Below are 22058 nucleotides of genomic sequence, written 5' to 3'. Positions count from 1 at the left end.
TCAGAACAACTGGCCTTTTTTTTTTTAATTTTTATTTAAATTCCAGTTAGTGAACATACAGTGTGTAATACTACTTTCAGGTGTACAATATAGTGATTCAACACTTCTATACAACACCTGGGGCCCATCATGACAAGTGCCCTCCTTGATCCCCATCCCCTACTTCACCCATCCCCCACCCACCTGCTTAGACCAACTGGCCTTGATGTTATGGTTTAAAGTCAAAACACAGTAGGACCCTGGGGCACCTGGGTGGCTCAGTCAGGTAAGCATTCAACTTTGGCTCAGGTCATGATCTCACGACTCAGGAGTTCAAGCCCCATGTCAGGCTCTGTGCTGACAGCTCAGAGCTTCAAGCCTGTTTCCCTCCCCTGCTCACACTGTCTCTCTCTCAAAAATAAACATTAAAAAAAATTTTAAAGGAAACAGTAGGACCCCAACACTTAACTTTGTCTGTGACCTGCAGCCTGAACTAGTCTGTGTTGCCTGCCAATCTGGGGCCATACTCACCCCTTGTATTTATCCCATATTGCTTCTCTTTTATGGACCTCTGACTTCCCTCCTCTATTACAATTCACATTTGGCTCTCAGATCATGCAGTTTCTGGCCATTTCAGTAGACCCCTGATTCAGTAAACCCTCCTGGCATGCCCCATAGATACCTACAACACAGGCCTGGGGTGTCTTTCCCATCTTCAGGGACCTTAGACCCAATTAAGCCAGTCAGAGAGAGGGAGATGAGCCCTTTATCAAAAGAACATCCGGTGATCTCAGAACGAAGCCCATGCCAACGGCTATCATTTTAAATAGCTTCTTTCTTCCAAAGTTTATTTGAAGGAGGCACTCAGGAAAAGCTTATTTCCTTAAAACATCAAAGAACTAAAAACCAAAAGATGACAGATTCTTCTAGAGACAGACTGCAAAGTGTATAAATAAAAATCTGCAAAGTGCACAAATAAAGATGACAAAGAGTTCATTTCTGCCACAGTTGTCCACCACTCTCAATATTACATTTAGCTAACTTAATTTTCCATGGATAAAATTTATTCAAAGTTAAATTTCACTTAATAGGTCATCTGAGTAAACAGTTTCAAGTGTTATTTGCCAAAAAACAATATGTTTCCAGGCTCTAGATGAAATCGGCAGTGTCAGTGTTTAAGAAAACAACTTTAAAAATTCACAGAGGACTGGAATAATTGCAGAAAAATTGGAGCCAGAGCTTAGTCGTTTTCATGCAGTTCTGAAGGTAAAAACAAAATTACCAATTTCCACCAAAATCATGTCTTGGAGTAGCGGGGGGGGGGGGGGGAAGATAATGCCATTTAAAAATAAATTCCAGGGGCGCCTGGGTGGCTCAGTCGGTTAAGCGGCTGACTTCGGCTCAGGTCATGATCTCGCGGTCCGTGAGTTCGAGCCCCGCGTCGGGCTCTGTGCTGCCAGCTCAGAGCCTGGAGCCTGTTTCGGATTCTGTGTCTCCCTCTCTCTGACCCTCCCCCGTTCATGCTCTGTCTCTCTCTGTCTCAAAAATAAATAAACGTTAAAAAAAATTTTTTTTAATAAAATAAAATAAAAAAATAAATTCCAAAATATTGCAAAAAAATGTATCTTTAAAGTGGCAGCTGTCATATGAAGACTGTGCCATCTCTGTGCTGTCACACCAACCAAAGAGAGCGCTGACACTGTAACGGGCACCCTGCATCCTGGTCTTTCCCTGGGCAGTGTTCTGGGTACAGGGTTTCCAGAGGAAGGAAGAAGGAGAGGGACAGGGAGAGAGGGCAGGAGAGGGGTAGAGGAGAAGAAGAAAGGGGAATGAGGGCCAAAGGAGGAGGTATGACAAGCAATTCTGCAAATGCAAAGAAGTTATTCAGGGCAGTGGAGCAGGGCAGCTTGGGGTGGAAGTTTTCATGAATCTCTCGTCTTGAAATTTCATGCAACTATTGGATCTGTACAATGGAAGAGATAGAAAGGATAAACTAGTTGCAGATCTATTTCAAAGATAAGGAAACTGACATCTGAGAAAGCAAACCAGCCCCATATCCTGAACAGAGAATATACGGTCATTCCATCTCCAAACTCTGAACCTACTTACTCTAATGGCCCCTGAGGCCAAGGGTTCCAAGAACACAGCCTGAGAAGCCCAGTGACATCACAAATTCTGCTAGATGTACTTTATGACAAGAGCCAAATTCATTCCTGCCTGTGACCCTGGCACCATTACTCACTTGGCCATGGCAAATGCTGGCACCCCAAATACTCAGGTCCCTGAGTAAATAAGTGCCCCTCTGAGCACAGAGGGAACCCAAGTGCATCATCTTTGGAAGTACATTCTCGCTCTGCTGACATCATAACAAAGAGGAAGGAAAGCTGGTCCAGAAACACAGGGCTCACTTCCTAGCCCTACATTTAAGGCTTTTGAGAGCAGGGTGCCTGGGTGGCTCAGCAGGTTAAGCGGCTGACTTTGACTCAGGTCATGATCTCATGGTTTTTGAGTCCAAGCCCCACGTCGGGCTCTGTGCTAACAGCTCAGATTCTGCTTTGGATTCTGTGTTTCCCTCTCTCTCTGTCCCTCCCCTGCTCGTGTTCTCTCTCTCAAAAAAAATAAATAAACATTAAAAAAAAATTTTAAGACTCTTGAGAGCAGACACTAAGCATTCAACCAGTACATGCACTATTCTCTGCATACAGGGCTACTTTGACCTCTTAAGGAAACCAGGGCAACTGGGCCTTGGCTCACTCTAGCTCAGTCCTCCCCTCCCATAGTGAGTTAGAGACAGAGAAGATGAAAACTACTAAATTTTCCAAACCAGGATCTTATGAGTGCTTTAGCTCTCAACATTTTTGCATGAAATACCTGTTCCATCAAGACTGAGAAGCAGACCTCCAACAGCATTCTGGAAAGAGCACCAAGGCTACCAGGGGGCATGTGTGTCCATGGTCATGGTTTGGCCACGTTCTTGTAGAAACAGAGCATTCCTCAGAGGCGCTGTGCTCATTACCGTGGCAGGATCTTTCAAGCTTGTCTGTATTAGAAGATGGTGCTAGGACATCTCAGCCCCACTGGCTGACTGCTCAGACTTGGGCCACCTGAGGCAACGGCCTGTTGACAGAACCAGATGGACCGTATATGCCCATTCCTGTGAGGAGTGGCTGGAGAAGGTAGTTCCATGACCCACTTATAATGGAGGGATGGTTGCCCCCAGCAGAGAGTGAGAAATACACGAGTGAGGTCCCACTACAGAACTACCACCACACACAGGGCACTGAGCTGTTCTTATTACTTCATTACCAATTCTCACAGCAGTCATGAAAGGTCAGAATGATTATCTCAATTTCTCAGAGAAGCAGACAGATGCTTAGAAAGCCTATTTCTCCCAAAGCCCAGAGCTTCTAAGCTGGGATTCAAATGCAGGTTGAGTAGGACTCCAAAACCCAGGAAGAGATGGAGCTCTCAAATCTACATGTCCACTTTATCTCCTTGAGGTGCTTCCAATTAAGCCTGGAAGACGAGGAGATGTTCAAAAACAAATGGAAGTTCTAGATCTGCCTGTCCAATAGAACTTCCTGTGGTGATGGAAATATGTTATGATCTGTGCTCTCCAATACGGTAGCCACAAGCCACACTCAGCTATTAGATATTTGACATGTAGCTAGTGCAGCTGAGAATCTGAATTTTTAATGTATTTAATTTGAATTTAAGTCACCACTGAGTGTCCATATTGGACAGCACAGTTAGAGACATTTTGTAGCAGAGATATTCAGCAAACAGAATGGTCACAGCAGGCTTGGTGAAGAACAGAGGCTCCAGGCAGGCCCTTGATGTATCAGGACTTAAAAAGATCCCTCCTTGTTTCAGGAATGACCACTTTCCCTGTAGAATTTGGCTCAGAGTCAAGGGCTCTGGAAATCAAGCCCAGTTCCCATAGCACACAAATGAAGAAATCGAGAATATTCCTTTTGGGTCTTTATTCTTTCTGGACTGCCTCTAAGCAGCATTATGAGCTCTTGTTCAGTCCTCCTGCTGCCCTCTAGAAGCCCTTCCTTCTCTCTCCCCCTATGCCCTCCTTGCCAACACCAGCAGGTGCTGGGCTTGTGCTCTTTTTAAAAACGTGGACGTGTTTTCTACCTGGAACTGAGTCATTTCCTCTCTTGCAATGCCTTTTAATGTGTTTATTCTTCTACACATGCCACTCTGAGAAAGACACTTCTTGACACAGTGAGCATACTCTCTGCCACTCACAGAGACAACACCACCTCCCTCAACACACATCCCTCAACAGGGAACAGAAGCCCTCCATCACCACTGGCCCAGAGCATGTTGGCTGAACCCAACCTGGAGCCAGTCACTGTATTATGTGACTCCATTCTTTCCCATACCAAAGGTGACGACTGGCCTCCATAATGCTGTATTTCCTGTCTTCTGACATCCCAATCACCATCAGCCTCTTAGCTCCAGAAAGATGCTGAAAAACGCTTGGCTACAATGCCAGATCAGTAACCAGGGTTCTTGGCACATCTCTCTACAAACGGCTCTACAAAGGCTCTGTCTGCTGTGTGTGGCACTCGAACCCATCACATCCATTTTCACTTCTAGCTCACATAGCAACTATGTGCTTCACTAACCTTCAAGAGTGTTCCTTCAGAGCATTTAATAATAGCCATGGTGACCCTTGAATTTTCCAGCTTGAGGAATATAGATTATGTAGTGCTGAGGGCTATTGTGGGGGTTTTTTTGGGGGGGAGAGGGGGTGGCTGGTAATCTATTTTTAATTCCTTCCTGCTCTGCTTGGAAAGTGACTGTTAAAATTCTCAGTATGGTGGTGAAGGACACCCCTACCCACCTTCCCAAAAAAGAGCAGGCACACAACTTCACAGAACACCTTCTGTTCTCAAAGGTCTAAGGTTCTTTGGGCTGCACTGAAGACTGTTTATATCTTTCCAGCATGACACTAAAAATAAGACTGGTTTTTGGATGTGGGATCAACATTTGGTTGAGCTCCTGAACCCTCAGAGGGGGCACACATGGGGCCCATGTCCCCATCAAGCAAAGAAAAGAGGTCCCAGAGAGTTGAGAAGTCCAAGTCAGGATTGGCAAAGTAGAGCTGCAGGCCTAATACATCCCCATGCCTGTTTTGTACAGTCTGCGAGCTAAGAATGGTTTTTAAATGTGTGAAGGGTTATAAAAGAGTATTTTAAAAAGCAAAAACTTTAGACACGGTATATGGCCTACAAAGACTGAAATATTTACTGTCTGGCCATTTGTCAGACAAGTTTGCTCACCCCTGGTCAGAACTAGCAAGGACCTCAACCACCTAGGGGGTGCTTGCCATTTCCTGAGATTCGGTGAGCTGAGTTCTGACAATTCCAAGTCCCCCTCACTCACGTTGTGTTTGTTTTCCTTTTACGTTCAGTAACACTGGAAATAGAATGTTCCATATCTTTCTGAGGAAAAACACAACAGGTATCAAATATAATAGCTTAGAAATGAATATTCACTTCTTCCAAAAAGACCAACAACATAGGTAGGGATCTGGTTCAATCCCAGTGTCTTTATTGTGACACAAAGAAGGCTCCTGCTTAAAAACCAGCCAGAGAGAATTCCAGGGATCAAAGCAATGATGACCACAGAACATCCTCACTCATCCTATTCCAGACTTAGTTTCCCACTTGAGAGCACCAGCGTCCACCTTTGATATCAGCATCACTGATGTTGACTTACCTTGTCGCCCATGCCCTAGAAAAAGAATACAGAGGTAGAATCACAGCTGAATGGTCCCGGGATCTCACCTTTCAGTTTCTTAGATGCCTGCTCTAAATGTCCCTAAGAACGTCTGGATTCGAACTCAAAGGGAAAAAAGCATGGCATCCAGCCCTTCCTCAGACACAACCAGAAAAAATGGCAGCCACTGCCCACAGCAAAGCTGTTACTATTACCTGGTTCAGTGCAGTTCTTGCTGCTCCGGAGTCCTGCATCTTCTGAAGTCAGGGTATCGTTCACCTGCATTAACTTCCTCCCCACCGTCCATTGTCTGTCTTCCCCTAGGAGGTCCATGAAGTCGAGGTCTGGAGAGAAAAAGGTTACCACACATCATTAACAGTCGGGTTTTAGCCTTTACCAATGCTGTATGTCCAGTGTCTTGATCAGCCATCATTTGCTCACTGATGAACCTATACACCCCATCCTGGCCCTTATTGTACTTCATCCATGCTGCCTCTAACTGCCTGAGGGCTTCCTCTAGCGGCTGGATCCTGCTGGGCCCAAGAGAGGCAGCCCTCAGCCACTAACCAGTAGGGAGTGTATAACTAACTACCTCACCGCTCCAATGGGATGACTATTAGGTATGTATTCTTTCTCCACTGGGAGAAACTCTGCTGATAAAGCACAATTTATTAACTGCTGTCCTTCCTTGCCTTAATTCCTCACTCCCAGTAACATGCTGATAATGTTTAACAACCAACTCTCCAGGGAAAGAAAGGTCCTGTTTTATAGCCATTGGCCAATTTCCGTAGTGTAAATATTCTCATCGTGGCCAATTTCAACACGACCAACATGACCTCACTGAACACAGATTTGAAAAGAGATGGGTACAATTCAGTTCTTAAGTCAGCATGACTGTCTCTATCCCACCAGCATCTACTTCCGTACCAGTATTTCCTTGAGCCACTTCTCAAATAAAGCTACTGCAACTGAACACATGCCCAGGATCTGCTTCTGGAGGGTTGTCCAAGATAGGGCACCATGTCGATGTCCCCAGGATCTAGGCCAGTGAATACACAGATGAAAGCACAGATGTGAAAACAGTGAACCACTGAATGTGTGATGGGATGAGCAGGCTAATAGTGCTGAGGTCTCCAGCCAACATGACTGTAGGGGCCAACATGCCAGGAGAAAGGATGGATGATGAAGGGCACATCAGAGAGGAGAATGGAGCACGTTTTGTTAAAGACTTGTTGAGCTTGAAGTGTCTGTGGAACATGGAAAGGGAGGTAAGCTGCCTGTATGCATGTGGGTGGGGATACCTCAGGGCAAAGAGCTAAGCAACAGAGAGCATCTAGAGAGTCATAAGCAAACAGGGAAGAGTATGAGACATGATGTCTGGGGCCTTCTGGAAGGGGGAGGGAAGAGAAGAGGAGATGAGAGGAGAGGAGAGGAGAGGAGAGGAGAGGAGAGGAGAGGAGAGGAGAGAGAGAAGAGAAGAGAAGAGAAGAGAAGAGAAGAGAAGAGAAGAGAAGAGAAGAAGAAGTTGTGGAGAACTCAACATTGCTTCAGAGTGCAAGGAAAGTAAAAGAATTCAGCAATGAATCATGAAAGGAAAGAGGAAGGGGAATGGTATAAAGCAAGGTCAGCAGAAAGGGAATTTCAAGAGTGGCCAATGGCCTTGACCACTATGGACAATTCAAGCAAGACAAAGGCAAAGACACAACAGAGCTGGACATCAGAGAGCCACTGGAAGGTGGAAACAGCAAGCAAAGATGGTCTTTCTGGTGGCTTAGCACTAAAGAAAGATGTGGCATGAGGCAATGGCCACCTCTTAAGTGTCCAGAGTTGCTGTGGTCAGAAAATGGATCTAAGTACAAGATAAGGATCATGGGTCAAGTGGTGTTCATGAAAGGCCACAGGGTACATCCCACCCAGCCACATCAGTATGGTGTTCTGAAATGATCAATGAAGAGCTAGGTCATCATACCCATTCCTCTATTTCCATGGTGATTTTAGTTTCTCAAATGATTTCACCTTCATTGCTGAATTTGAACCTCACAACACCACTTAGGAAAGAAAGAGGGAGCAGGGATATTGTCCACTTTGTCCATTGTTGCCTCTCTAACACCCAGTCACTCCTGGTTCTGAGGAGATGCTCGGTATATGTGTTGAAATAACCATTACCACTTTGAATACGGATAAAGTAAGACTCATGGAAGTTTCTGGAAATCGCAATGCTTGTAGGCATCTCACCTAAGCCACAGAACACACATAATACCAACAGCTCATGCACTGGGATCTTCCTCAAATGGAATCTGCTCTCAAATTTAAAATTATCAAGATATCTCATTATGACTTATGCATATTAGTCAGAACAGCCACTAGGCATATTCACATAAAAAATGTACAATGTGGAGCCAAACGAGAATAAACAATAAGTTTAGATTCTGAAATGCAAAAGCGTACATGGAGGCCACATATATTAGTTTAGTCAAAACTGAGAGAGCAATACCAAAGATAATTCAAGGTGAAAGCAAGACATTTGTGTACTCTGGTTAATCTCAACAGTTAATTCTTAGGATTAAGAATGGTGAGATGCAGAGAAAAATATTTTCAAAAACTCATAAAGAAACAACAAGGTCAGTGGTCTGAAAATCCAACAATCAACCTGAAATGTGAATATAGCACCATATTGTCACAAATGATCTAAAAGTGTGGAGAAAGACATCCCATTTGTCTCAGGCTGGGTTTCCACGCAAGCAGCCCAAGACAAGGATTTGAACGCTCGTGTTTTCTCTGGGGGATGGAGATGATCCCAGGAAGCACCTGGGGGGAACAGGGACATGGGACAGGTGAGAGGAGCCAGCCAACAAAGGGTACGCTTCAAGCCAATTGCCAAAATGAGTAAACTAAAGCTTGGCTCCCCTGGAAAGCTCTGGGGGTCAGGGCAGACAGGTATCTAAGACACTCAAGGGGTGAGGAAGTTTAGGTATGTATCCACTCATTCCTGATCTGCCATTGGTTGAAGGCTATTTCCAGGGGACATGAATTCCCTGGCACTTCTAACCTGCCACATGGGTGTCCAAGGTGGGCTCTAGTGTCCAGAAGAAGACCTTAGACAATGAGAGGGAGATGCTGAAAGTTAAGCAGTGCCAGTGTGCACTGAAGAGGTAAGAACAAAGAGATATGGGCAGGGCAACAATGGCATCTTCCAGTCTGCATGAGATCCAAAGATAGAGTGGTGCTAGGGACCAACAGATTGGCCATTCTGCTGTTTCATAATCTGGGTCAAAGAAAAGTATTTTGTGGTACTACAATCCTAATGTTTAGGAAAACTCCAAAGATTTGCAAAGAAGCAAGTGTCCCTTCCAATGACTTCCAAAGTTATTTCTTAGGCCAAGTTTCCATGGTTCTGTAATTCTGAAAGAAAAGCTGATACCAATTAAGAGATATAAAAATAAAGCCAGCTATTGTAGCAGAAAATTAGAGGATTTTTTTTTTTTTTACATAATGATTCAATATCTTCAGGCATTAGAGACTATTAAGGCAGCACCTCTGGATTCCAAAACCTACAAATTTTTATCTCAACAAAAATATATTTGACCACTAACCACTGATCGACCAATGCAGACACCAGAGTCTGAGAAAATCAGAGAGATGAAAGTAAGCACTGCATTCACTCACTCCCCATGGAGAACCAAGTGTGACAATATTATACCCCATTCCATTTGTCCTCATGAAATCCTGGTGAGGTAGGAAAGGGCAGTTGGTGCTGGGGTCAACTTGCCTTGGGAGTAAATATGTCAGGGTAGAAGAGATTTTCCTAAAATCAGAACCAATCCATAGCCATCCACATCAACTACAATTTAATTGTTATTATGGCTTCCACTTATTGAGAGTCTATTATGCACAAAGAACTTTCTATTCCATCCATGTTTCATCTTACTTAACAAGTCTTATTTTTAACTATTAGCTTGATTTGCAAATAAGGAAGCCAAAGCACAAAAAGGTTGAAAGACTCTCCCAGGGTCACAAGCAAGGAGGAGTCGAATGGGGATCTGAACCCAGGCCTAGTGACCCAATGGCCACATTCTTGGTAGATCCCTGGAGAGGATGAAATCCATCTGGTATTCAGCTACGGCAAGGTAGATCAACGATGCAGCCTGCACCTTATAAGAGGTTAGGGGTGAAAATAGTCTCACTAAACCGCCTTCCAGGAAGGTTGTTTCCTCAGAAACAATTAGGAACAGCAATGGGGCACACACAGCATGAAACGATCACAAACTGAAAATAGTTCCAAAAACCCTAGTGAACACATGATGCTCTGCCCAGTGTGTTTTTCTTACAGACTAAGCCAGTCCCATCGGTCATGACATGGAGGGCTATATTCTCGGATTTAGGAGGAGGGACAGAGGGTGGGCCACGGGGAGGGCACAGGGCATTGGGAGCAGCACCCACAGTTGGTTTCTCACTGCTCTCCCTTCACTCATCTCCGGCTTCCTTAGACTTCGCTGCTAGGGCAGAGGCTGCTCCACAAAGCTACACTTCAGCAATGTCAACAAAAACACTTGGCGCCTGTCCACCGCATTCTTGGCTCCTCATCTGCCAGGGCCTGGAAGTTGCATGTTGGCCTAATTAGTCAGGGGGTGGAGGGCGGGGGGCGTGTGAGGAGGGAGGCAGATGGCTCACATGTCATATGTCACCAGCAGAGGCAGCATGTATGACTGCAGGCTCTGAGAAGGGGGGACAGGAGGGGGCCATGGAGATAGCGTGGGGTGCCTGCTGAAAGGAGAAGAAGTTCTCAATCCAAGGCTCAAGCCACATGCACTAAGGAAGGAAAGAAGTGGAGGCTGGGTGCCAAGTTTCCATTACAGAGCTGTGTGCTCACCCTCTCCTGCTCTCACCAACCCCCCTCTGTCTTTCTCTGTCTTCCCCCACCCCTTCTTCTTCCTGGGACTGGGGCTGGGAGAACCCAAGGTTTTCTGACACCAAGAATGGGTTTCCTTGGGTGCCCCAGATCCCGGCCTTCACTCTAAGATTAACACACTTTCTCTTGTGTGTCCCCTTGTCCCACAGGGTTTCCACCCTTCCCAAATACCGGCCCCAGGGTACTCAGAGGGGTGTGGCTGTCTGCTCTCTGAGACACAGGGACAAGCAGCAGATGGGCATGTCTGCTGCAACAGCATCATGACCATCCTGCATGCCCCTTGCCTATGCACCAAGCCACTCCATGCTCTCACAGGGCATTTCCGCTGTCTTACTGCTGTTGCTGATGGGGCTAAGTGGCCAAGCCGGAATCAAGCCCAGATCTGACTCCAAAGCCCAGGTATGAGCATTCCACCTTTCCCAGAGCTCCAGGAGCCCAGGGGACTTGGCCTCCAGGGGTCAGCACATTCACTTTGAGAGGCCATGTTAAGTCTCCCCTCCCCCAAAACTGGAATACTGCATTTCTTCTTGAAACTGGGATGGAGGGAGCCACCACTCTGAAACACCCAGAGGATCAGGGCAATAGCCCCTCATTTGCAGATGGGGAAACAGAATCTCAGAATGCTTAATGCAACAATGAAGAAATAATATACAGAAAACTCACTTAAGAGAACAAGAGACGGAGCCGATGACCACAGGGACTGACTCTGGCTCTCTAGGCTGGCTCAGCGCTCCTCACCAAGGCTATAAATACCCCACCCTGAAGTTTACACAGCTGTCTCCACTCTCTGCGCCCTGGGTCTTCACCTCAGGGTCGGAGGTCAGGTTTGCATAAGCCCGCAGCCAGCAGACCGCCTTCTGCAGACTTGGTGAACAGGGGTGCATCTGCCCACCCCCAGCAGCACCCTCCACCCCTAGAGTCTCTCGAGAGTGAGCCTGGTGCTTCTCACCCTCTGTGAGTAAAGAGGCAGCAAGGGAGGCTCTGACTTTCTGCACGTGGATTTTCACATGGATTTTCCAGCTGAAAGAGAGTGTGTCTCTGCACTGTTCTTGGTCCTTGGAAAGGAACACACACTGTGGAGAGGTTGCGAGCTCTCCAAAACCACCAGGAGAGGAAGAAGCCAGAGGCTGAATGAGCTGTACACTGGGTCTTCTCCATTGCCTCAAAGCTTCCAGAAAAGACAGAGAAGGGCAGATCCAGAGACCTCGCTGCTGCGGGGAGGCCACACATTCTGCTTAAATGTCTCCTCTCTAGCTGCTCACACGTGCTGTCCAGTGGGTGGGGGACTCTTAGAACCCAGTGGGCTGAGTCAAGTTCTCCCCTCTCCTGCGCTCCATCTACATACGGCATTCACAGACTGCTGCTTTCACACTGAATTTGAACCTTCTAGCACTGAGGCACACCTCTTCAAGAGGAAAGTTGAAAGTTGAAGGCTTTTGGTCCCTCCAAAAGACCTCCCTTCCACTCCAAGATCAAAGGTAACCCTGAACCACCTGCCCCACTGAGGCAGGCACTTCTGCTGATGCCCAGTCTCCTGATGGTCTCCCCTCCTTCACAGAGTGGTTGCTTAGCTGCAGCATGGGCACCGCCTGGGGGGCTAGCTGGAAACACAGATCTCAGGCCGAGGAGAGCTAGAAGCTTTCATGGGGCACACTGGAGCCTGAGCCACTGCTCCCATGTCCCGGAGGCAGTCCTCCCAGCACAACACACACAAGGGGGCTGCAGGGCACAGAGAGCTGGTCTCTGCCCAGCCCTGCTAGACCGAGGCGTGCAGGAAAGCAAGAACCTTGGGTGGCAAAAAGAAGGCAGGGAGCGCACAGCTTGGTGGCGCTTCGGGCCATGCCATGGTGCTCAATCGTGTCCTGCATCAGAATGACTGGTCTCACTGCCCACCCACAGGAGGGAAAAAGGAGGGCCTAGCTATCTCTCTACTCCCCTACAAAGTCTCCGCTACTGCTGCACCTTGCCTTCCCTGACATCAACCCCTACACAGCCAGCCCCAGCCCACTCACTCCCCCCAGGCTCACAGAAGCTGGCTGAGCCCCTGCAAGAGTGGCCTTGGGGCAAGGGACTGCCTAAGGCCCTCAACCCAAAGGCATGAGCCAAGCATCCAAACTGGCCCCAAATACAGACTCTGCCGTGGCAAAAGAAGGCAAGTCTGGTTGTGAGACTCTGAGCCTCTCACAGCTTCCAGAAGGAAGCCCTTCCTCCAGGCAGCCTTCCCTGACCTTCCAGGACCTCTTCCACCACAAGCTCCCAGAGAAGGAGCTTCTCCTCCTTTAGAGCATGTGTCAAAGACAGAATCATAACCTGTCTTTATTGCTCCTTCCCACCCCCAACCCGTATGCAAGCTCCAGGAATACCCAGCCTGTTTGTGTGTCTTCACTGTGTCTGCCTGGCCTAGAACTCAGAGGATGCTGGACAGCCACCGTGTCCTAGTGTTTCACTCAAGCCACCATATGGGTGGGCCTAGAGTATTCAGCAAATCCCCAGGAAAGATCCCCGGGTGATTCTATATCATCCCTCAGGGGACATGCCCCTCGACTACGGGGTCATGTTTAAATGACAGGCTGGGAATCTTAGTGGCAAATCTGAACCAGAATTCAGGTTTTCCAGGTTCATGGACAAAACTGTTTGCGTTACAGCCTTGCCACTCAAAATGGTCCTGGCACCAGCCACATCAGCATCACCTGGGAGCTTGCTAGAAATGCATGATGCAGGGCCCACCTCAGACCCACAATGCATGAGATGCTGCATTTAAACAGGTGGCTTGGGCCCCTGGGTAGCTCAGTCGGTTAAGCATCTGACTTCAGCTCAGGTCATGATCTCACAGTTTGTGGGTTTGAGCCCCACGTCAGGCTCTGCGCTGACAGCTCAGAGCCTGGAGCCTGCTTCGGATTCTGTATCTCCTTCTCTCTCTGCCCCCGACCTGCTTGTGCGTTCTCTCTTGCTCGCTCGCTCTCTCTCTCTCAAATAAACATTTTAAAAATTAAATAAATAAAATAAACAGGTGGCTCACATGCACCATCTCCTCCTATTTTGTTCGCAAATGTTGTCGTATGCCTGTGCGACAGTACAGTTCCCACCTCTGAAGTCTGAGGTGCAGGGACCCCTCAACATCCTCAGAGACCGGAAAGGCCTCTCACAGAACACCTCATGAGCCCTGGCCAGAGATGGTGCTTTGGCCCCCACAGTGCTGTCCATCCAGCCTGAGACACTTGCTCCCATGACTGCCTCCCCAGATCCATTTTCCGATTCCTCTGAAAGGCTTGAAAGACCTGGCCCTGGGCGCCTGGTTTCAGAGCTTTCTCTTTTCAAAACATCTCCATCTTCTTTCACTGCCATACTAAATAAAGCAAGCGGGTTTATTCCAAGGACCCCAGGGCTTGTGGTCATAGGAATTCACTATCTAGGGCATTTGGTGACTTGGGATCCTAGCTCCAGCTCTGTAACTAGCTCCGGGCTGCTGGAGAAGCTGAGTCACTTTATCTGAGTTGCTGCATCTGAGAATTCAAAGGCATGAATGATCCGACCTCTAAAGTCCCTTGAGCTTGGATATTTTTTTAAGATTTTATTTTTTAAGCAATCTCTACACCCAATGTGGGGCTTGAACTCACAACCCCGAGATCAAGAGCCACACAATTCCACTGAGTATGGAGCCAGCCAGGCACCCCAAGTTGAGATCTTTTTAAATCTAGGGTAGAGTCATCTGACCAAAGATCAACAGAGTCCCATGGCACATCTATCTCCATCCTTCAAAGTCAAGCACTCCAGGAAGATGGGCCACATGACTTACTGAGGAGTGGGAAGAAAATATTAGAACCTCCACATCTTTATCACATGACAGTCCCCAAACTTCCCTGGCCTTTATCCTCACCATGTTTATGGGTGCACTGCCAAACAGAGGGCTCTTTTCTCTGCACGAATGTCTTTCATCCTGCCACAAACACAGAGCCTCCCAATGGCTTCTATGAACCAAACTAATAAAGCTATGAGAGCACCAGGAAATTGTATGGGAATTAAGATGGCTTCGGGGCATAAAGGGTTCAAGTATAGGCTGCAAGGGATGAAAGCTGGCCACTGATAGTGGAGAGAGAGAGAGTCTGTACACAGTCTCCAAATACCCTGACAACCTGGGCCAGATGATGGCTAGACGTTGGCCCAATCAAACAAACAAAAGCTTCAAATGTCCAATGCTTTAGATGGTAATGCAGTGTCTACCATGTTGGGAGGTGCACTGGTTTGGGTTCTCCAAATGCTGAATCTGAGACAAAGACTTGGGTGCAAGTAGTTTACTCTGAAGGTGATCCCAGGTAGGAGGAATGAGGGAGAGTGGAACGCAAGACAAGGAAAGGGACACGAGATACATAAGGACTCACTATGGAAGTTGCTTCTATTGACAACTAGGGCACAAACCCCCTGGAAGCTCAGAGATGTATCCAGGATGCCTACCTGAATGAAGAGGGCCATGGTTCCTATAGCCCACTAGCTGAGGGTTGCTCAGGAGCATGAACCCCCCAAATTCTGGGCTGCACTTTTGAGTGTACCAAACCAGCTCCTACCTACCGGGAAAGACCCTGGGCTATGCTTGAGGACCACTGCAACTTTTAAAAGTCTGAACTCACACCAAACTGCCCACCACGGCTGCAGCCAGAATCCCAGAAGAGCTGAGGGGTGTCACAGGGGACATCAAATGATGTCAGCTACCAAAGGTAACCTTGGCCTCATCTTGGAAAGAATGCCTCTTAAAGCAACTAGGAAGATAGAGCCACAGATGTGTATATTTTCCAATAAAGTTTTCCTTTTCTTCTCTCTTCTCTCACCAGGGAACCTGACGCCAGAACTAAAATATCCTCTTGATGTTTCACAATGAGGAGGACAGGGCCAAAGAGAGGACAGGCAGTGCAGTTTTCATTTAAGCACAAAGCCACTTGGTTCTTCTCACTTTTTCCTACTCTTTGGCCCACCACTTGCCACTTTCCAAGCTGGAAACTGAAGCCAGCCATCAGAGAGAAACAAGGTTGAGTGGAAAGAAAGATAGGATCCATTCCCTCTCAGGTTTCAGTCCCAAGTCCAAGATCCAGCACCAGGAAAGGGAAGATGGGAAGAAAGTACGTGAATGGTCAGACCAGGATAAGTTGACACATATAGGACCTTTCAGGCCACCACCTGCTACCTGAGCAATGGGCAGGGCTGCTTCTCCCCTTCCAGCCAGAAAGCAACATGTCCCTTGCCCCAGTGAAACCTGCCAAGGGTACTTCTATGGATTTGGTATTTACCTAAATGAGGCTTTGTTTATTTTCTAGAGTCCTGACAAAAGCAGGCTTTCAATAACTTCCCGTTGAGAAGAATCGCTGAAAACAACAACCAAGATTCAGTAATTAGGATCGGTCATGTGACTCTTCATCATGCTCTGTGCAGTTTGCTCTATGCATGCCTGTCTATGCCCTTCCCTCCAGCCCATGCTCTCTCTCCCAAAGCCACCATTAGGCCCTTCCATCCCAAATGCTGAAAGAGACCCTGTCCATCACAGCTACGAGCAGCAGTCAAGGTCAATAAGCCCTTTGACAGGGCGCCAGAAAGAAATCAAGAAAAGAAAGGGCCTCTTCCATTGCTTCTGAAAGTGAAGGAAGTAGGAAACAAGAGGCAGGAGGGCAACAGGAGGGCAACAAAAGGACACACATACACGCACAGATTGAGAAGCAGCGATGGAATGAGGGACTCTGGGAACTGCAGGATGAGCCTGCCCATCACTCCTGGAATCACGTATGAGTCACTCCCTGGCAGAAGGATGAGTGGGCACTGAAATGGAGAAAAGTCACAGACACAGTGGATGGGGTTAGTACATGTCTCTTATGGTAGATGTCATGGACATTGTGGTTCTTTTCTCAAGACCCCTCCACTCTTCCCCACTGTGTAGCAGCATCAAGTTTTGGAGAAGGCGTAGCTTGACCCCACCTCATCTCCAGGGCTGGGCCCATAGCCAAAAGAGATTGGTTCGGGAGTAGCAAGTGGCCCTATTCAGGTCAGTGAGATGTGAGGGAAGGTTTGCCAGCAGCTTCTGGGAAGGAAGGAGTCTCCCTCTCCACAGAGAGAAGCTGATGTCGTATTTCTCTCTCCTTCTGAGTAAAGAATTCCTGGAACCTCTGCAGCCATTTTGCCACCATGGGAGAAGCTGGCCTTGGGATGAAGCTCACATAAGGAAGGGAGGAAAAGAGAGGGGGAAAAAGTGAGTCCCTACAACATCACTGGTCCACTGTCAGGCCCACCTACAGAAACCTACAGACACACCGTCTGAAAAATGCCCTATGTGTTAGGTGTTTTGAATTTTTTGTATCTGACAGCATGAAGTGTCATGACTGATGTATCAGATTAATCCTTTCGTTAAGAAGATAATGAGTGCTGCCATGAGAAACATCAAACTTTGGTCTAAACCTCAGCTGTACAACTTTCTAACCTACATGACCTTACCACTGCACGAACTTCTTGCTGGACGCTGGCCCTACACATAAGTGAATGTCCATACATTAGCCCACCTAGACACAAAGCTTCCTAATAAAAGCAGTGAAAGCTCATCACAAAGTCCCTCCTCCCTTCTCAGGGATCCATTATCCGTCAGGTGAAACCACCATAGAGAAAATGGTAGCATCTGTCATTCCCTTGTCGCCCATCATGAGAATCTAACAGTCAGCAGTGTGGTCTCTCAGCTCAAAACAGCAGTAGACAGGAGGCTGGATAAAAGGATGAGGAGCCCCTGGAACAAATTCCCATTGCTCCAGAAGGATTCCTTGCCTCAGAAAAGTTCAGTGAAGCCATGAAAGGTGCTATGAATGGTGTCATCTAATTTCTGAGGAGCCAGCAGCATGTGATGAGAGCCTCATGAGGGGTTGGGGGCTTCTGAAGTGCTGTAGAAAGCCTTTCCCTGCCATCGCCTGCTTGCAGGGCCACTCTGATTTGGTGCTCAATCAGGAACACACCACATCTGTGACTCGAGCTCATCCCATTCCCTCCGATGACAGGCGTGAGCTGCTGCTACCGCCAGATGACAAACAGGAAGTCACTGAGTAAGGGGAATGTGTCCATCCATGCCAGAGGTGGCCACCCCATGGGAGGGCAGAGCTCCAATAATCATGTCCTATACAGCGATGTTGCCCCTAAGCCTTCAAAGGGCCACAGGGGACAGTGCTCTTGCAGCTTCAATCTTTTATGAGAAGCAATAAACCAGAAAATTCTCATCTGCAGAGGCAAACATAAGGGCTCTTTCTACAGATGCATGCACAGGATGCTCCAGGTGTGAGCCGAGAAATTTTTTTCTCTCTGGCTCTTTTTGTCTTTGGTTCAGGTTTACTGAACTCTACGATAACTAGTGTTATTGTTACTGCTACGTTTCTAAATGCAATACCGCTGTTCCTTCAGCAGCAGAATGGACCCTCTGTGGCCACTACGTGCTGGACACCATACAAAGGTATACGCGCATTTGTATTCATAATATGTGCAACCCTGAGCATGCCTACCTCAAGCCTGGCATTGCCTGGGGCATTTTGTAGCATCTCAAGGTCCAACTTAATCTTATAAGAGCTTTGTAAAGTGGGTATTGTTATCCCCACTTCCAAAACAAGAAACCAATAGCTCAGAATCTAGGCCAACAATCTGCCAAAGGTCCCAGGCTACGTGTCTAGTTCCTGCCTTGGACTAGACTATAGGCAGCATGTAGTCCAAGGTCAGCATTAGGACTGTCTTGGTAGAATGAAGGTGATCTGCTTAGGTATGCAGGATTTTCAGCAGCAGAGCCTGGCTTGGAACCCCTCACCTTCGAGTTCCCACTCCAGGAATCTTACCTTGACCTGCCCTAATCTCAGGACATCTAGATTCTTGCCTCAGTTTCACTAAGATGCTCTTCGACATTATATTCCCCTCCATGTTTCCATCTGAGACATGGGAGGAATACGGCTGGGGCTTCCTTTTTCTTAAAGGAACATATGATGGGAGAATCGTGAACAGATTTTACCATAGCAAAAATAAAAATGTTGTAAAATAGCAAAAAGTTAATGGCAGAGTCTAGATGGTGGGTATCTGAGTGTTCTTTCCATGTTACTATGTGGTTGAATATTTTCACAGAAAATGTCAGAAGGGAAATAATTATGAAGAAGGTCTCAGAGGTACATGAGTATCAATACCATCCCTCTTATCATATCTGGGAGTGAGGAAAAGGAAGATAATAGCAATGTGGCCAAGATCTGTGTGTTGTTCAAGGAAACCCTCCAGACTGGGCAGGGCAGTCACCACTGTGATCACAACAGCTTAGCTGGTTCCAAAACATCATGGGGTGCTGCCACCCAGCACTGCTCTGCCCCCCAAACTATAGCCACTATACCCAAAAGGCTTCAGGGCCCACACTGTCACCACCAGACGGGCATGGCACCAACACAGTGGCCAAGTGCACTGCAAACACCTGTCATGGAGAAGACAGCGTCGTGGCAGTCCAGCAGGTGGAAGCTGTCCATTCTAGAGCCAACACTCCTAAGCGCCAGAGCCTTCACTCCTGAGACACCCGGGCATTGGAGGCAGGACATCCCAGCATGTCACTGCCTGGCTAGCTGCATGCTTGCTTCATTTCCTCTTCTGTAACCACAGTCTGACTTATCTTCTCATCAGAGGGCTTCAGAGGCCTTCCCTCAGTAGCAAAGCCATATCAGCAAAGTGTCCTCTCCTGGGAGATCCATGAAATAACTTAGCTCAGAGGCAGGTTATCTTTGAGCAGCTCCATTTTCAATCCCTCCTCTGGATATCACGGTTACCAGAAAACGCACCTGAGTCTAATTTAATCGCGATGCGCTATCCCTGCACTAATATTAAAATGGAAATCTTCTGGTGACATGGCACGTTTTTCTGGTGCATTACTGCCAGGGAGAGATAGGGCCTTGACATGCTTTGCTTTAGTGTCCTGGAAAACCACTCTGATTCTGTGGACACTGGCCTTTGTCGAATTTTCTGTCTCTTGTGCTTTATCCTCCTGTGCAAGCTCTGTGTCTGCTTATTCTTCTCTGGGGATTTCTGGAAAGCTCGCACTTAGTAGAAAAGCTATAGGAAAGTGTTCACTCTTATATCTTCCTTGCTATTACTGTTTCTATTACTATTTCTCTGTGACCACAATTATTTCAAAAGAAGCCCAGGAATGAAAGAAGTTTGCTTTTGCCTTGTTCCCTGGAGAAATGTCAAAACTGGTTTTACATAAAGCCCTTGCTTCCCCATGCCCTTGCCCAAATGCTGAAATGGTGCAGCAACATCCATCCAGAGACAGGAGACGACAGGGATGGGAACAGATGGGACAGGGGTGCCAGCCTCCTGCAACTGGGCCTCCACAAGGTTGTGAACACTTGCATTGGCCGTTTATGTGAAAACAGGTCCACAGAGAAGTAAAGGAGTTTAGGGATAGCATTCCAAACAGGGACCTATGCAAGAGCAAGTGCTGAAGAACACAGAAGATGACAAGGGTTCAGAGCCTCTAACAGCCTTCCAGGGGTTGGCTGAAGGAGCAAAGGGGAAAGACCACCTCACAGGGGAAAGACAAGCCACTCCCACGGGCTTTTTTTTTTAATGCACTCAGATGCTTCCCTGCTCTTGCAGGAGTCAGGTATCTCCACAAAGCTGTACTACTTGGGAGTCTGCATTTCCCTATAGCACCCAGTAAAAGGCAGCCAAGTCGCCTCTGTTGGGTGGAGCAGGATCCAGCAGCTCTAGAGGCGACAAACATGGAGCACAATGAGAAAGCCCAAAGTGGGGGTACAGGCTCATCACTGAGCAAATGATGGATGGTTAAGGCACTGGACATCCAGCTTTTGGTGAATAACAACTACAGAAGAGATTAGAGTAAAAAGACACTTGCTGAGATCATCTTCAGCCCTCCTTGTAGATGAGCCTGGGCCACGGTCTGTGTTCTGACATTGAGCTTTTGGGGAAATACAGACACTTCCATGGTCTCTGGCTGGGCCATAAGGAGGTGAGGAATCCAGGCACTGGCTCCCATTAAGCCCTATTGCCAACCAGGGATTTACTGCCTGTTCTCTGGGCAGCGGTAGCCCCGGAGTCAAGTTTTCAAGAGGAGGATTGATTGAGAAAACCGTTGTTCAGGCTCAGACTGGAAATTTTTTTATAACAGCCCTGTCCACACTTAGAGCTGGCTCTGGTGGCTCATGGGGACAGGAGAAATTGACGGCCTCAGCTCTCAGGCTCACCTTATTTGACTCTGTGCCTCCTTCCAGGATTTCTCTTCAAAAACCTATTTTTGCAAATGGTTTTTAAAAGAGACCCAAATGAACTTTCTTTCAAGTTGGGTTTTCGCCATGGTACCAGATGAGTCATCAGAAGTCCAAACCTGGGGATCATTGTATGGCAGAATATAATTTTGGAACCAGGAAGGTCCTTCGAGAATGTGCAGCACAGTGCGGTCCAAAAGAAATATACCATGAGCCACATAGGCAGTTGTGCCTTTTCTCCCAGACATGTTAAAAAAGTAAAATGCAACAGATGAAATTAATGTTCATATATTTTACTTAACCTGATATATCAAAAACATTATAGTTTCACCATATAATAACTATAAAAATGATTTTACCACCTTTTTTGAGACACACCTTAACCTACCATAAAACCCACCCATTCGAAGTGTACAATTAAGTGGTTTCTAGTTTCCAGTTGTGCGACCATCACCACGATGTAGTTTAGAATATTTTAAGCACCCTGAAAAGACATCCTCCACCCGTTAGCAGTCACTCTCCATCACCCCCATGCTTAACTCTAGACAATAATTATATACTTTCTGCCTCTGAAGACCTGCCTATTTGGGACATCTCATCTAAATGAAATTATACAGTAGGGGGTCTTTGGTGACTGCCTCCTTTGACTTCACATAATGTGTTCGAGGCACACTGTGCATCAGGCCTTCCTTGCTTTTAACTGCTGAATAATATTCCATTGTGTGGATAAAAGTTATTAGTGAACTATTTCACATTCAGGTTTTGTACTAAAAGCCTTCAAAGGCCATTGTGCATTTTACACACACGGCATGTCTCTAACAGATGAGCCACATTTCAAGTGCTCAGTGTCCTCTACAAGGACAGATCTAGACTCTGCTTTGCTTGGGGCGGCGGGGTGGGGGGGATACTGTGGCTGGGTGCCCAGACGTTGTCCCACTGGGCCCACGCCATAGTTGAAAACAGAATGATGGCCAGCCAGGTTTGGAGTGTTGTTCAGAGAGAAAAGTGGCTGGCCTGCCATGTTTCCATCTCTGCCCTCTCTATGGGGCCCAAAGCGTCAGTGAAGATGAAGCACGGTGCCACTGGGTGGGCCTGGGAACACCTGGGTTTGAGATGCCTAGAGCTCAAACCTACCTTCTCCCTAAAGAAAGCACCTCTCCACCCTGCAGATGAGCTGA

At 47.2% G+C, this 22058-nt stretch overlaps 1 protein-coding gene across 2 annotated transcripts in view; it reads right to left on the bottom strand.

The window, feature by feature from the left end:
• SLC24A3 (solute carrier family 24 member 3) overlaps nt 1–22058 on the bottom strand; it is a 485964-nt gene that overhangs the window by 415103 nt on the left and 48803 nt on the right. For both annotated transcript variants that reach the window (XM_043602975.1, XM_043602976.1), the window contains exon 2: nt 5931–6059. In XM_043602975.1, the coding sequence (XP_043458910.1) occupies nt 5931–6059 (129 nt within the window). The remainder of the gene's footprint in view (nt 1–5930; nt 6060–22058) is intronic.

Source organism: Prionailurus bengalensis, chromosome A3 (genome assembly GCF_016509475.1).
Source record: "Prionailurus bengalensis isolate Pbe53 chromosome A3, Fcat_Pben_1.1_paternal_pri, whole genome shotgun sequence".
NCBI lineage: Eukaryota > Metazoa > Chordata > Mammalia > Carnivora > Felidae > Prionailurus > Prionailurus bengalensis.
Note: the sequence above shows the minus strand (reverse complement) of the source record. Positions and strands in the feature narration are given on the sequence as shown.